General features: G+C 38.2%; 1 protein-coding gene across 1 annotated transcript in view; it reads left to right on the top strand.

The window, feature by feature from the left end:
* mocos (molybdenum cofactor sulfurase) overlaps positions 1-17345 on the top strand; it is a 155824-nt gene that overhangs the window by 40552 nt on the left and 97927 nt on the right. Inside the window, exon 4 of the mRNA XM_033999581.3 lies at positions 6557-7204. Within this exon, the coding sequence (XP_033855472.3) occupies positions 6557-7204 (648 nt within the window). The remainder of the gene's footprint in view (positions 1-6556; positions 7205-17345) is intronic.

Below are 17345 nucleotides of genomic sequence, written 5' to 3'. Positions count from 1 at the left end.
TATTTTGCAAACTCTTCACATTTACTTTGATGACTAACAAAGCCTTATATCCATATCATAGTACTGCCATATCCAGACTATAAGAATCAGGCAGAGAACCAAAAGCTGTTTAACACAGGTGGGTAGTGATAATGTTGGTAAGAGATAGGAAAATTGATTTTAAAGCTTGAATTATAATCACTTCTTTCACTGCTTACTTATTAGATGACAACAGAGAATAAGGTGTGGAGCTCCTTTGCAATTCAATGATTCTCAAATTCAGTGAATTAATGGTCAGGCCTTGTTGACACTTTCCTGTACTTTACTGTATATAGCCTTTCACTAATTAACTGCCTAAAGTATTTCAGATCCCTGTTTAAAGCTTTTTACATTAATTTCCTTCTAAGAAATTAATTGAAAACTCGAATTACAGAAGACATCACTTCTGCAACTCTGCAACAGTGCATCTCTGCAATCAAGATTACCATTAAGTCACTGTTTATTATCTAAGTCGCAGAAGCTGGATTTTAAAAGAAATTCAAAAAATAAAAAGTTGTTTGAAATTACAAGTCTGTGCAGCTGAAGAGTAGAAGATTGAACAATGTACTTCTTTTAAGTCAATGCCGTTTAATCTGTTTTTCGGGAAATCACTTCAGAGGAAGGGTGTTTTAAGTGACTATGCCAGTGTCTTCTGAAGTCTGCCTAATATTGAGATAGCTGTGGTTTTAAAAAAATGAGATTTCTCCAGATCAGTGTTGAATGTTAAGACGTTCGTCTTTGAACCCTACGGTTTGCGGTTCACGTCCAGTGCTTGTCTTTCCATTCAATTCAATGGGCTGAGATACCAATTCATGACAGTGGTCCCCTAAGGGGAAGAATCCTTACCCATGTTGTTGAAATTGATAATGAAATATCTGTGTTCTTTGCATTATTGTAGCTATAGCATGTATGCTGGCTTGCAAGGCATGATTGTAAAGTTGTTCCTTGTGGACAGCTAGTGGTTGTGGTTACGAGCCCAGCATTGAAACTCCCTCCCTGAGCCTAGGTGGATGCGTACTTGTGTTTATGCTCGAGGACAAGATTTCATTAAGTGAGGGGCGAATGTGGTCAATCTCCTCCTAGAGGCTGATGAGTAAATAATACTGACATCACCATAAGAGACGTACTTCTCTCCTGACTACAGAGCTTGCTCTTTAAGACGTTAATCTTGGAGGACCTTTTAAGACGTTAATCTTGGAGGACCTTTGTATGACACACTCACTTTGTGAATTCACCTGAGATTATGACTACGGAGAACACAAATCTGTAACATGAAGTGACAGCTTAACAACGTAACATGTATTTGATCCATATAAGAGTAGGGGTAGGCATGTTGCATACTTGCACAGTTTGATGGATGTGGATGTATATTCCAAGAGAAAATGGTTTAAAGATTTGGTAGCTTTATTTTGTTATAGTTTTTACAATTGCTTTTTCCTGTAATACGATGATGTCACCTACATTCAACAGCTGTTCTTCAGCTGTTCTTCAGCTCCATAGATTTACAAATAATGTAGGCTACAACTAAGAGCCAGCTCCATCCAGTGAAATGCTACTTTAGGTCAATTCTCCTTGTTGCTTTTCGGGCAATACATTGCTGTGAATCAGATGGTGCTGGTGCTTACGAATATAAAGACACGTTTGATAACCTAGCCTACATTACACATTTATACTGTATAGGCAACTAGAACTGAAGAGCCAATCCTACTCATAAACACAAAAAACAGTATTTGAGTAAATGCAATAAGACCCACTCAGAATGATTTCAAACATCATAAAAAGGTTTAAAAAATTAAATTAGTGATGTAGTGATAACAGGGACATGTTTGGTGTGGTAAAGAAACCAATATAGCAGGAATGATTGTCCAGGCACAAGTTACTTTTTTGATGCCCCAGGCTTTTTGCAAAATCTGTATTTTTACAGATTTAAAATGCTGAAGTGTTATTGGGGTACAGTATATTCAATTGATCTAAATGTAAAATCTTTACAAGCAGGGGACCTTGTGAAAATCTCTCAACTGTGTGTGTGAGTCCTATTTTTAATATTGAAAAGGTGGCAGTACTTAGACCCGCCACTGTTTAGATCAATTGAATAGACAGCATTATTTAACTCAGATTTGTAAGTTAGAAGTTTGTGAGGTTTTAGCGGGTATCCCTGGAAAGTGGAATCACGGTTATTGCATGTCTTGTCAGATTATTCCAAAATACGAATTGTGTCAGTTTTGAAGAAAAAGGCATTACAATAGCATTTGTAGTTACTAAGTATATGCCCTTGTGATGTTTTACCTTAAATTTAAAACTAAGTTCCCTCTCTCCAGAATGAGTGATTGACAGTGACAGCAAGCATATGATAGTATACATTTAATATAATTATGTCATGGTTTTGTTGCACAATCTAGACATATAGCACTTTTGTTGTTTTAATTTTCTTGAAAATAACGTGACAGATTAAATTTGTTAACATTGGTAGAATAAGTGTCAACCATAACTGATTTTCCGTTCTGGGGAATAGCAAATTCCGTTTCTCAAAAATGACCAATTCCTTTTGTTCTACTTTTTTTTTAATCAATTTATTGATAATTAAACATGACATTTAAACATAAATGTAATGTTGACAAGTAATGTTGATAATTTAACAAGAGGTGTGTCTCCAGACAGAATGTCTTATGAAACAAGTGGTGTGTAGTGTAGTGACTACATCCTTTACACAGTAAAGCGATCAATTTCCTTTAAGGAATGTATAGCTATAAAAATAGCATTGAGCTTGTTTCTTCATCGTCAGATTAATATAATTTAATTAAGAAACAGTCATGGTTTAACATTGCTAATTGTAGCTTTATTAAATTCAGGTAGAGTGGAAAGAAATAAACTAAACAACAATGAAATACACAACTAATTTAGCTTACTTACTTCGGGAAAGCCCCGCCTTGAGAGCAGTACCTTGGATCTAAGTTTTTCAGCATAGAAGAATGCAAGGCTTTGCCATTTTTTGTCTTTTTTGCTTTCTTGTTCTCTACGCGTTTCTTACTGGCAATATGATCTTTAATGGTATTGACTCATACGTGATCAATTGAATAACTGCAAAACCTGCAGAATAGTATCCCACCATCCTCATGTAGATAATCTGAAAATGTTTTAGCTCTGTCTTTTGCTGAAACATTGCTTTTTTTTTTCTTCGTTGGTGCAGGTGCCATGTTAAGTTTCAGCAGAGTGAAGTCACATGATGGCTGGCTGTAGTGCAGAAAAAAAAAAAAAAAACACAATGGTGACGACTGAAATTGCAAGGTGAAAACCCAACACTGCAACATTCCATTCTGAAAAAATGCCTAATTTTGTTCCCAATGCTTAATTCTGTGATTCCCGTCCACGATTCCGCGATCACGGAAAATGAGTAGCCCTATATAATTGTGCAATTACTAGTGTACTGTCACAGCCAAGTATAATATTGTAGCGTCGTATTCCTAGTGTGGAAACAAGTGTGCAAGCTACAGTTACAGATGCTTGATTCTGTAGATTTAATGTATTTTATGAAACTACAGTCTTTTTTGCAGTATTTCAATGCTTTTCCCCATGGTAATACTATACATGTACCATAGTTTACTCTCCCGCCTAGACTACTGCAACTCTGCAACTCCCTCCTGGCTGGCCTCCCTGCGTCCGCCACCCGTCCGCTCCAGCTCATCCAGAACTCCTCGCTTCGCCCACGCTACTCCACTACTCCGCTCGCTCCACTGGCTCCCGATCACCGCTCGCATCCAGTTCAAGACTCTTGTACTAGCCTACAGATGCCTTGACCAGACTGCACCCAGCTACCTCCAGACCCTCATCTCTCCCTACACCCCCACTCGACCTCTCCGCTCCGCCTGCACTAGAAGACTGGCTCTAACTCCGCTACGCTCCCCTGCCTCCCGAGCCCGCTCCTTCTCCACCCTTGCTCCGCAGTGGTGGAACGACCTTCCTACAGATGTCAGGACTGCCCAGTCCCTGACCACATTCCGGCACCTCCTTAAGACTCACCTCTTCAAACAGCACCTGTAGAACTCCTCTGTTGTATCCTGGGACACTATCACCCTTCATTTAAATGTGCTTTATTTAAGACATAATATCCAACACATGTCACATTAATGAGTACATGCATTAATGTTCCTATCTTACCGGGTTTAAATATCATGATTTAATTCTCTACAATCAGATAAGTGTGGTTCTCTCCATGTTTCCCTGATTTTTGTGCAGTGATGATTGCATAGCCACATTGTGTACTTTGAGATCAGTCATCCACGTCTTGTTACTGTAGTGCTGCCCTTTGTAAAGATTGCTTCTGCTTACGATACTCCCTGAATAAATTAATTGCTTCAAAGAGAATCTGAAAAAATGGGAAATCCTTGTATGACCTGTGTATGATTAGGTGCAGCTTTGTATTTGATAAATCTGTTTTATTGATGGAGTCACTTAATATATCTGTAGCTCTTGTAACATTATTGATTTAATGTGCTTGGCACTAAAATGAATAAATGTTTAGACTTTATTAGAATACAAACGAAATACAAATAATTCTGTGATTTATGGTGTGTGAAGTCTAACAAAAAAAATGATAGCTGAACTGCTCCATTCAAGCAAGAATTGCATCTGTACTTAGAGTCTGTTTCGAAGCTTTTTTCCAAAATATCTGCTCTAGTGCACTGATAGTGTAAGGATTACTGCCCACATTGTCAAACAGGTAACACAGCAATAACGATGCATGATGTGGTACGGAACAGAAAAGCCAGAGAGCTTGTTGTTATGTTTTTTTTTTTTTTTTTTTAAATCACTCTTCCTGTATTGATTTAGGCCCTGTCCACATTATGCCTTTAAATGAAATTTATAATTAAAGTTCGGGAGGAGGGTCACACACCAATCTCCGCGTCACCAAATTGAATCATTCAATTTACACATTAGCTAATTAAATTGTTAGCACTATAAATACCCTCTTCACTTATCTCTCAGTTGCGTTTTGATTTTATCGTAACCCACCACCTCCCCATCTCCACCTTTCTTAATTTTTATGTTTTATCAATGGGGGTCTCAGCCTCGTCCAGTCGGCCAGGCAGCGAACCCTCAAACCAAGTTAGGTTTGATGCCAAATGAATGTGTATATACAGCATACTTTTCTGTAAAATCGCATACTCCGCATTCTCTACAATAAATATTTGTACTAAAACATTTTGTGATTGGTGTTTGTCCCGAACTACTGAAACTGTATTAGTTGCCTTTAAACCGGCTTGAAAGTGCTAAATACGATTAGCATCGACGCTACACAGCGTTTAATACCGCACTAGAGAACCGGACTGAAGACCACCTCAGGGGGTAGTCTCGAGTCCTGTTCTAAATTAGATCACATCAGCTAGTGCGGCTTGTCAGAAGTGTGGACGCTGTAATACCGATTTACATTTTTTGTGTATCCTCCAATATCCCTGAAGGAGTTGAGAATGACTATCAATACTGCTGTACTGTATACAATTTCTGAGGCTTCTTATAAAATGCTAGATCATGCGTGACGTGATCAGGTGCCGAAATCAAGTAACATTGATATATGGAGCAATGAAATCGGTGAAAGAGAACTTCAGAGTTCAAAACGAAACGCATACATTATGATAAAATGTACCTAGTGTTTTACAGAAACAAATCCATAACATTCATGCTAAGAAGCGCTATGTCTTCCGTGGGCATAGGCTCCATATTTTCTGGGTTGTAAACATAAAATACAGTGCATGGTGGGATAATGTCATATTAAGTCCCACAGTCCATTGCGTTGCTAGGAGCTGTAGCCGGACTATTTTAATAGTGTTTGTACGCATTAAGCCCGACCTAAACATGAAACGGTACTTTAGTGTGGACGCTTTGAGCTGGATTAATTAAAACGTTTTTGAGTACAGTTCTCGAGATTGGTTATGTAGTGTGGACAGGGCCCTAGAGGACAGGTACGTTATTTAAACAGTTGCGGCAACTAGTGGGGACGTGTTATGCTATATTTTTCGGAACCCCACTACTTACTCTTTATAACCTAATGTAAAACTAATTTTAACTCCTTGCATGACAAAGGAATGTCACCGAATCAACAAATGACAAGTCCTTAAAACATGTTCTGTAATACAAAATGGAGGGAAAGCCAGGTACTTAAGAAACCAACACAAAAATGAGTGACAGGAATAAGGTTAGATTAAAAAAATCAATTATAATCTGCAACCTGTTCCTAAACCACTAGTCCATTACAAGTTATCTATATGTAAAGTTAATCTTTAAAACAAATTATACAGTGTTGGTTGTGTTGCCTGGATGTTGAATAATACATTGTTCTTATGCGGCTGACGCAGGACAGTCTTGTAAATATTTGTGATTCAATGTGCTAACCTATTGTATTTACTGAACTTATTTTAAGCTTGCTGTAAGTTAAAATGAGTTGTTTCAGGGTGTTATTGTTCTTCAGGTGAAAAAGAGTGGCATTATGACTGATACATGAGAAAGGTGGAAATAGTAAGAACATGTTTTTTTTTTTTGGCAGGATATTACAGCACTTTAATGTTAGCCCCGAAGAATACACAGTCATTTTCACCTCCGGATGCACTGCAGCTGTCAAAATGGTAGCTGAAAGCTTTCCTTGGAGGCCTGCAACCCTGGAAGAGCCTGGGAGCCGGTTTTGTTACCTGACAGACAACCATACCTCTATTGTGGGCATCAGAGGGGTTACATCTCAGCTTGGAGTAACAAACATTGCAGTTAAACCAGATGAGTTGTCTGCCTCAACACAAAGTACCGAAAGCAATAGTGGACCATCATTTGAAGAGACGCCTCATCTGTTCTCCTATCCTGCACAGAGCAACTTCTCAGGAACGAAATACCCACTGAGGTGGATACACCAAATCCAAACCCGGAAGCTGTACCCCTCACATGGAACTACAGGCAGGTGGTTCGTGCTTCTGGATGCTGCCTGCTTTGTGGGATGCTCCCTGCTGGATCTCCAAGCCTACCCTGCGGACTTTGTCCCCATTTCCTTTTACAAAATCTTTGGCTTCCCTACAGGTTTAGGAGCATTGCTGGTACGCAATGATAGTTCTAGTATCATGAGGAAGAACTACTTTGGAGGAGGAACAGCAGCTGCCTACCTGGTTGGAGAACACTTCTTTGTCTCAAGAACGTCCATATCGAGCAGGTATTTGTTTATCCTTTGGGGGGAAAAAAAAACATTTATGTCGCTTGTTATGTGCATGGTTGCTAGTTCATGTGTCTGTAACTGGGAGGAGTTTTTCAAACTTGTTATCTGTCTATCTTAAAAGATGTATGCACATTATTTAATTGCATTTATCTATAATCTGATAAACTTTTTATGTAATTTAATTAATTTTTTTACACATTTTCACAAATGTTTACAATACACGATTATGAGGGCCCTTTTGTATGCGAGTGCCTTGGTTGTATTGCACACTTGGAAACTTTTGTTGGCAATATTGCCGGCTCACACCTGCCATGCAAGCACATGTGTATCTTGACTACAATATGCTATAGCGCAGTCTTTGTCTCAATATTGGCTATGCAAACATTCAGAGTTACCTTCTTTTCCCTATCAAGCTCAGTTGGATTGACTTCCTTGCAATTTCTCAATTCGGATAGAAGTGTTGTGGTATAGTATAACCAAGTAGTCACAAATTTGCTTTCCGGTTGCAAATCTATACTAATGCAGGGCCTTTTCTAATACAAATTTCAGTATGGGAAAAATAGTTTTGCATTGTATTGGTTCCCTGGAAAAAGGCAGTGAAAATGCCAGACATCTTGATACAGATTCCCTTGTTACCATTTTAAGCTCAGCAATGGCTGGCATTACCTTGTGTATCAACATAGATTTGAAAAATCAATAAATGCACTCTTATGAAATATAATAAATATAATATTTTGAACTTTGCTTAAAAAGTTTATTCACAGTTGCTGTTATCTGAAAGGAAAATGTAATTTTGCAATGCGTTATGACATGTATTTTCATTGTAACTGTCAATTTAAAAAGATGTTATGGGCATTTCACCCACTTTTTTTGGGGGGGGGGGGAGTTGGTAGTTTACTGTAAAATCCAGTTTTGCAAAAATCTAATTTTCCTGCTGTTTGTTTCAAATACTCTTACCATGAGAAAATAAGAGGCAGAATCCACCTTGGTATTCTGATTAAATTGCCCTGCATCTACTGATGTCTCTTTGTGTTCTGGCTTGCACAGATATAGCATATTTGTTGACATCACACTGATGACATGATTGCATTGAGTGAAAATATATCAGCAGGCATCAGTCAAAATAGTCATACAGTTAGGTTTGCAAAATGTGATCCAAAAAGACTGAAACCAGACACCCTACAAAAGCCAATAACCTAACCTTATACAACACAATCGGCTACTGTGTGTTACGTACCTGATTTAATAAAGCACCCTGAATGGTTTGTAACTGTTCTTGTCTGCATGTCTAAAATATCCATAGAGAAAGACTGAAGCACTACAGCCAGCTGAGGCTAAAGGGAGGACATGTGCAGGGTAATGATGGCAGGCATGCTCAGCAGAGACACAGCATGCAAGTGGCTAATAGAATTTATAACAAGAGCCGACATTCAGCTGCATTATTGAAAGATAATTCAAGACAGCAACCTTTAACAGTACAGGAATACTAATGGAAATAAAAAGAGAACATGAGTTATTCATTTGTTGAGTTGTATGTAGGAAGCTTAAGCATTAGGTAAATACCGTATTACTTCAATTTGGCGCCATGGCATTTATTTTAAATTGATCAAAATGACTGCGGCCCTTAAACGAGGGCGGCCTTTATTAATAATACTATGCTTTACAAATGCTGCAGTATTTTATTAAATGATTTAAGGCATTTTAGAAACGACGCCATTAGAGGCTCCGATCTGCAGCACTATACTCTTCTGTGTTTTTGGGGCTTGAATACAGTACATTTACTGACGGTTAACGAGAGCCTATTAGGTGGGAGTTGGGAGGTCAGGGGAGTACTGTACCAGCGAATCAGGAGTGTGTATTGGTTGCTATGGGGCGGGACAAGAAGAGGAGAGAGAACGGTAGTTGAGTGTGATGTAGTTGTTTTTCTTAACGAAAAATATTACCTCTGAATATCGGTTTGATTTCTGTTAAAACTAAAGTATATCCTACTGTTTTTTTTTGTTTTTTTCTTACTGTAATTTACCTGCTTGTTTGTAATTTCTCTGTAAGAGAAACCGAAACAAAATCTTCTCATAGATAGTAAGCACTTAAGAGCGACCAGCAAAGCTCTAAGTTTCTCTAAGTTTAAGTTTTCACCATCCAAGCTGACGACGAGGTAAACAGACAGCCCTTGTTTTATCCCCTGCTGTGGTGGCACTGAACTCTGCTGGGAAAAAAAGGGACGTGAAGGACTGCTGTGCTGTAAGTAGTTCATCTTGGGTTGTCTGTTGGGATTGTACTATAAAATAACATTTGCTTACTAAGGTGGGTGTACATTAGTTTGTATTACATGCTGGATTGAGGTTGCAGTCTCTTCAGGGGTGTCATGTACATAGGCAAAGTTGCATGTTTGTTTCTTTATTTTTTGAGCAGGGGTAGAAAAATAATACCTTTATGTTTCTTTATTGAGAGCGGCGTTTATTCGAGGGCGACGTCTATTAAAAATATGATATCTGAGTGAGGCGTTAATTCGAGGGTGGCATTAATTCGAAGTAATACGGTAACTATTTTTTTTTTGTGAATGATAAAATTGACACAAATCTATTTGTTTTGGCAAATTGTGACTAAAATGAGTTAATCCCAGTATTATTATTATTATTGTGTATATTCAGATACTCATGTAGATGTTATATAAATAGAGATAGAGTATGGATTGAAAATTGGACCTCAGCACTGATATAATCTGATGCTTTGGAGCAGCGGAGCGAGTGATTCCTCCAAGTTAAAAAAGATTTTTGAAAATAGTAAATCGCTAAAAAAGCTAAGCAGTGCAAAATTAGCTCACAAGCAAAGCAATTGAAAATCAAACTGGAAGACTGTCGCCTATAAACGTAAAATCTTGTCCATTTAGTTAACTACTGTACTATTAAGCATTTAGAAAATGCATAAACTATTAACCAGCATTCAAATGAAATCTTTGGAAAGAGTTAATGATTTCAGCAGGAGAATTTTTTTTGTTGATCATTAATTTGAAATATCTGTATCTGTTTTTACGCTTGGTTAACACTCTAGGCAATAACAAATCCCCATCTAAAAGTAATCTTAGTATCTTAGTATCTTTTTGTTTCAAAACATAGTTCCCCATCTGTTACTTGTCTTACAACTTCAAACTCAAATCCAACCAGCTTTTATCCTTATTAACAGACATGCTGTGCAACCACTCCGATGAGGCTTGGATGCTCCCTTTGTTCCAACTGCAATGTACTCACAGCCAGGGCAACGCATAGGCAAACTAAGTTTTCACCAGCCCAAGGTCCGAACTCAAGGGGGGGGCCAAAACGGTTATGTATTTTTTACTTACATATACAGATTTGCGCCTAAACTGGTATAAAACTCACTGACCTTTGAACCGAGGCATGTATCTCAAAATCAGATTGTTCTGATAGATTTCTGTACTCTATAGAATTCTGTATGGACGCACGATATTTCTGAGCGCTGTGTTCTCAAGCACTACCATTTGGTTCTGCTGCAGATTGCAACAAATATTGTAAACAAGACAAAACGAATTGCGTGGCAAAATAAAACATAACATAACACCACTGGTTGTCTAGATACCCTTGATTTAAAGTAACCTTATAAAACATAATTATTATTTTAAAACACATATTTATTTTTTACATGCAAGTACTGTTCAGAAACATCAAGCGTTCACATCCAGCGATCTTTGACAAATTCGGCGTGGAAACAAAGGTACAGAATTCTATAATGTACAGAAACCAACCATATGTAACACCTGAACTAGTATGCCAAAACTTTGCCGATTTCTCTGCTCTTCTGGAGAAAAGGTCATTTTATTTAATGAAGCGAGTCAAAACCCACTGGTTCAAAAAAAAAAACACATTATTGACGATTTTGCATGCAGTAAACTGTAACGTATTTGACTACACAACAATATACAGGTATGTTTGTTTTTTGCTATTTATTTTCGTGGACTATTATGGAGCTACCGTTAGTGAACAAGTTTGAGCACATTTCTATATATTACCTTTTTCAATTTCATATGGTGTTCCTTGTTTGTTTGAACGGTTGCCTTTTTATTCACTAAATCAGGAAACGTCATTAGCGAGCTGTGATACATGATTTAACGTAACTTCCGTTTTTTTTTCCGTTTTTATTCTCAAATGTATTTAGCACATCCCCTACAGGTTAATTTTTTGTCCGATTCATTCATAATAACACTGACAATTATAACTGTTGTAAAAGGGTGGAGCTAGGGTTGCCACTTGTCCCGGTCCAGGTTTGACATAGACAGTCCGGGAATTAGCATCTGTGTCCGGGTGGCAGGAATTAACAAGCCCGGATGCCCTAGTGTCCGGTTTTTAATTGAAACGCATAAGAAACACCAACCTTCCTATAATATTTCCATTGACATACATAAGTTGCTTAACGATTGCCACGATCTTATTATAAATATACTGTTTAGTACTGAGCTGTACATTCTACTTTTTGTCCCCAGTATTTGAATAATGCTAAAGACAACGAACATATCCACGTAATGTAAACAACCCAAGTGAGGGAGTTGCAGTCACGTGACCCCAACAGGTACTGGCGGTCAAAACAAAAATGTCAGCTAATACAACAACGGTATATTCCACAGCAAAATGTAATATATATAATAATAATATATATAACGATTTCTGTTCAGTTTTCAAGTAGCCTAAAATTACAGGTAGATTAATACAGTTTGCAATTGTTGTGCATTTAAATATGTTATAAATGATGATGTTTCCGTGATTTCATATTGAAGTTCAGTAAAATAATTAATGTAGCATAATGTATTCTGTTAACGGTAAAGGCATATTTTATGTAAGGACTGTGAATCACCAACCCGCTTAATTGTGTTAAACTGTATTACAGTGTTCTGCAGTTTTGATAGGAAGGCTGACTGAGAAATATGTCCGGGTTTGGTCTGTGGAAAAGGTGTCAACCCTAGGAGGAGCGCTAGTTATAAAGGCTATAGTGTATAGAGGTGTGGGTGTGGGTGTGTGTGTGTGTATGTATGTTTGTATGTATATGTGTGTATGGCTTTTTGTTCAGGGTTAGGGGGCCCACAAGTGTATGCTTGCCTAGGGCCCAGTGATGGGTTAATCCGGCCCTGCTCACAGCAGCGTACTAACTGGAGATCATCGCATAGTGAGTACGGAGGACAGGGCTAACAACAGTCTGCAATGAAATAAACCTCTCCAGATAGTCTGCCGCTGATCTCAATTACAATGAACACAATGCAACAGCCGTCTGCCCTCTAGAGGTGTGTAACACAGGTTTAAAGTTAGTCCAGCAATTCTTTAGACTAGGTTCAGTACTAAGTCACATGTAATGACTATAACTGTCTATTAAAAGTCAAGGAGTTTTCATTACTTCATAATTTTATCTTATAAATTCAATGAAGGAATTTGTAAATTATTGATGTATATGTATTTCAAAGACATACTGCTGTAAGCTCAGTGGGGGTAGAGATAACAACCGGCTTCTACGTATTTCATTCTACATGTACTGATGAGATTTTATTTAACTCATAAAATATGTGTGACAATGCTATAATCGCCACACCTGAAATAATAGTATGGAGATGGAATCGCTGTGGGTGACATCCACGTTGAAACGCAATCCACCAAGCATGTAATTAAGTTTCCAGAGCAACATGCTCAGCGACATTACATTAGGTTTTGATAATTCTGTCATAATTCTGTCCTTCTCTACTAATCTCTAATTCAGCTTGTCTCACTGAATTTAAGACCCAGATATGCAGCAATGTATTTTGCTGCTGAATTCTGGCAGCGACATCTCGTCGTTTAGTTAGAATGTCCACTTTTAGGGCCACCAACTTCAACCCTCTTCAGTTTAAGAAAGAATGTAGTCATTTTTAGAGTTCTTATTTGATGTTTACTCTGAGGTCTGCTGTTTATCATCTGAGAAATTCTGGCCATTGATCTAATTTCCATCAGAACATAACCTGCACTTAAGTAAACATATTACTGGCTCCCTGTTGAGCACAACATTGATTTTAAAGCTTTATTGAAAACCTAGTTTCAAAATGTCTGGCCCCGATTTATCCTGGTGATTTGATTTCTGTTTACCTGCTTCCCCAACCTTCGAGAGTGTTGTGATCTTGTAGAGCTTTAGCCATAATGCATCCATGCTATGCTGTGTTCAACACAATACATTCTGTCATTGTAAGAAATATAATCTGTGCCTCTTGCCTCTCCACACTCGGGTGTTCCTCTGTATACTCTTCTTTACAGTATATCCACTAGCGGTATATATAAAGTATCTCTGGTTTAGAATTGTTTAAGTCAACTCCATGTTTTGGGCAACATCAAAAAATACAAGGTCCTCTGTATGCTACCTGTAGTATTTTACTTCAAAAGAAAATGGGAACAGGCAGTATTTTTAAAATATAACTTTCAATTCAATAAACAAGTGCATGCTAATTCAGATCTAAAATTGCATTCAGATGATATCAGGGTTGTTTTTTGATAACACGTAATTGTTTTTGTTTTTTTGAAGAGATTAGAATGAGCCATATGACAGTTAATTCAAAGTTGTATTGCATTTAAACTGTACACTGCATAACAATTATGCTGATATTGGTTTGAAGTCTCTTCTTTTCTAGGCATACCCATAGAGCACAACTCCTGGTTCCTCTGATCATTTCATTATAATGCAGGAGATTAAATCAGTTAGAAAACATGGAGCTATGATAGCAATTATGAGAATGGGTTTTCTTGTCATTTGAAGATAACATACTTTATTTCTAACTTTAAAACAAGGTGGTATTAATTAAACAAGCTTGTTTATCTTTCTTCTTTTTCAGTGCCTTATTGTTTGTCTTTTCCATCTGTAACAAATATAAAATCAAGCAGGTGTCTTTGAAAAACACTGTAATGCCTCAATTGCTTTTTAAATGTATTATAACATCGTCACAGCAAGCATTATGTGGATGTTTATCAAGGTACAAAACAAAACATCTAGCTGTGTCAGATCATAGAGGATAATTGTTCCTAAATGAACAAGTTAATAAGTCATGTTTAGGTTGAATCTTAATGTACAACAGAAATCATTTCACACACTTTCAATCAATGAGCTGCATATCCGATGTCGGACGTTGCCGCCCTCACAAGCTGTCTTCATTCTATTTCTTGCCCGATGGCTTGCCTCGTTGAGTCCCATCCCCCCCCCCCCCCCCCCCCCCCCGAAGCTTCCTGATTCTGTCTTCCCGTCACGTTCTTGGGCATCCCCTTTTTCTTTTTCCTTCTATGTTACATTCCAGGATCATTCATTCCAAGGTTTTGTGCCGTTTCAGATGTCCGAAGTCTTAGCTTTTGTCTCCCAGGAGCCTTCCAACTGGAGTTCCTCCAGGAACAACTGGTTTGTTTGCTTGATCGTCCACGGTATTCTCAGGATGTGCCTGTAGCATTGCGTCTCAAATGCCTGGATCCAATTTTTGTCTCCGTTGGTTAGTGCCTACATTTTGTAGCCGTAGGTTGCTATTGAGAAGAAGTTAGTTGTCAACAGTTTCAGCTTTGTTTGTTTATCGATGTGACGATCAGACGAGATTGGCTTCATTCTAGCAACAGCGGTGTTTGCAATCGCTAGTCTGCGCCTGACCTCTTTCAAGCTTCCGTCTTTGTTGTATGTGCCGGATGTGAGGCAAGTAAAGTTTCCGACCCGTTTTAATTCTATCTCCGTCAAATACAAAATCTTGTCCGTTGAACTCTCTGTCTTCCACTAGTATCTTGGTTTTCTTGATGTTCAGAAATATACCTTTCTTCTCACTCTCAATTTTCACGTCTTTTATATTCTTTAATAGTATCTCTCTGCTTCCATCCAAGAGGGTAGTGTCGTCCGTCATCTCAGGTTGTTAAGCATCCTCCCGTCGATCCTTATTGTTTCTCTCCTTGTCTATTCCTCATCATCTTGTCCTGGTAGTGCATTCCGGATGATTTCTTCCACATACATGTTGAACAGCATCGGCGACATGACACATCCCTGTCCTCTTCCTACTGGGAACCATTCCGTTGATCGACTTTCTGTCACGACTGCGGATTCTTGATTGTCATACAGCGACTTGATGAGGTTGATACTTTCTTCAGAAAGACCATTCTCTGCATTGTCTTCCACAAAATGTTATGGCTGACGCAGTTTAAGGCTTTTGCGTAGTCTATGAAGCCCAGGTAGAGTGGTTGGTTATATTCTTTACATTTCTGTATGATTTTTCTCAAAATGAAGATGTGGTCTCTTGTTCCCCTTCCCTTATGGAATCCAGCTTGTTCTATGCCTAGTTTGGTTTGTATTCTTCTCGTGAGGATTTTCAGCATGATTTGACTTGTATGGTTGATCAGAATCTTAAAATGCTATATTTGCTTTTCTGCACTACTGATTGTGTGTTACATTTAGAATATTATGCAGTGAGTCTCCAGATCTTGTCCAGAAAATTGGGCTTGCCTCAATGGTGAAGGTTGTATAAACACACCTGCAGCACAGAAATTCAAGTTGCCACTTAATCCCAGGTCATGGTCCTTCACTGTTGGATGGGTGATCCGAGTCCTGAATACCAGCATCCAAGAAATCAGAGGAACAGGCAGCACCTGGATGCTGCCGCAGGTTCACTGTTTTGCCTTGAAAGAGGGCTGATGTCACTAAGATTAAAAATAGAGCTCACTGTCATTGTACATCCGATATTAACCACTAAAGAGGCTTTCTTAAGCCTTCTGGGAAAACCACTTTGAGTCATAAGGATTCACATTGAGAATCCTTATTCCTTATTCAGGAAAGGGCCCTGAGGGGCAGGTTGAATATTATACATTATATCGTAACACACATTATGATTATCCTATATGTTCCACTGACAATGGGCCCAAAGCTTATATGATTATGGAACTGTGGCAATGATATTGTAGCGATCTTGGTTCCCGCAGGCAGGTGCATCACACAGGGCGAGGCAATCCACACACAGACGGAGGGCGGGTGCGAACCCGGGACCTCTCGCACTGCAGCATAGCGCCGATGCCGCTGTACAAAAGAGCCGGCTCCTTTGCAAGGAGCGTATATCGGGCTTATCCCTTTTGTGTGTGATTACGTCACCTGCCAGCCCTACTGTTGCCTTTCCCCGTGCACGCCACACTATTATGATGTTGGAGGTGGGTTGGGATTTAATATAACAACTTAAATATAACTATGGTCAATAAATGTAAGGGTAGTACATATACATATGTATGCAGAGGTTACTCAAGCATTGATTTTACAATCAATAAAACCATGTTCTGTAAAACTGAAAATACAGTACAATGCCGTCCTGAGAATATTTGTTTTAATTTCCTCCCCCCTACCCTTAAATATTTAATTCCGTTAAGGACCTTAAGTAATTTAATCATGTTGACCTGTCATTTCCTACCTAGCTATATACCTTAATGTTTCTGTTACATTTTTACAAGCACTATTTAGAAAGCAGAATATCATTGTAAACTAGTATATCAATGTTAAATGTATACTAAATGTAGGCACTGTAGGAACAATTCAATAATTGATCATTTAATGTTTATCTGGGTTGATTATTTCTCTTATTAATATTTAATTGACGTGTTACAAAAATCAAGGATTTACTATGAACACACATTCACGCGCAGACACAAGGAATGGTTAATCAGTAGTATTTTATTAAGTACAAAAATAATAATAAGAAATCAGAAAAGTCAGAAAGCAAATGTCTTAGTCTCTAAGCACAAAACACAATTAAAAAAACTCACTGCCTTAATTTGAGTAGCAGGCAATTGAAATATGACACACATCAGCACTCGAGCAAACAAGCAGGCTGTGACGTAGTAGCTTGCTCACACACACACACACACACACACACACACACACCCACATCCAAGCACACAGCCTCAATGATGTTCCTGAATAAAACTACGACTTATATTCAATTGTTTGTCCTTTCATTTATAATATTTATGTTGTTTTTTAATACGCCGGTCAAATCGACCGCTCATGGTTGTTCTAGGTACAGACGTGCTCAAATTTGTTGGTACCCTTACAGCTCACTGAAATAATGCTTCATTCCTCCTGAAAAGTGATGAAATTGAAAGCTATTTTATCATGT

Source organism: Acipenser ruthenus, chromosome 4 (assembly GCF_902713425.1).
Source record: "Acipenser ruthenus chromosome 4, fAciRut3.2 maternal haplotype, whole genome shotgun sequence".
In the NCBI taxonomy this organism is placed as follows: Eukaryota; Metazoa; Chordata; class Actinopteri; order Acipenseriformes; family Acipenseridae; genus Acipenser; species Acipenser ruthenus.
Note: the sequence above shows the minus strand (reverse complement) of the source record. Positions and strands in the feature narration are given on the sequence as shown.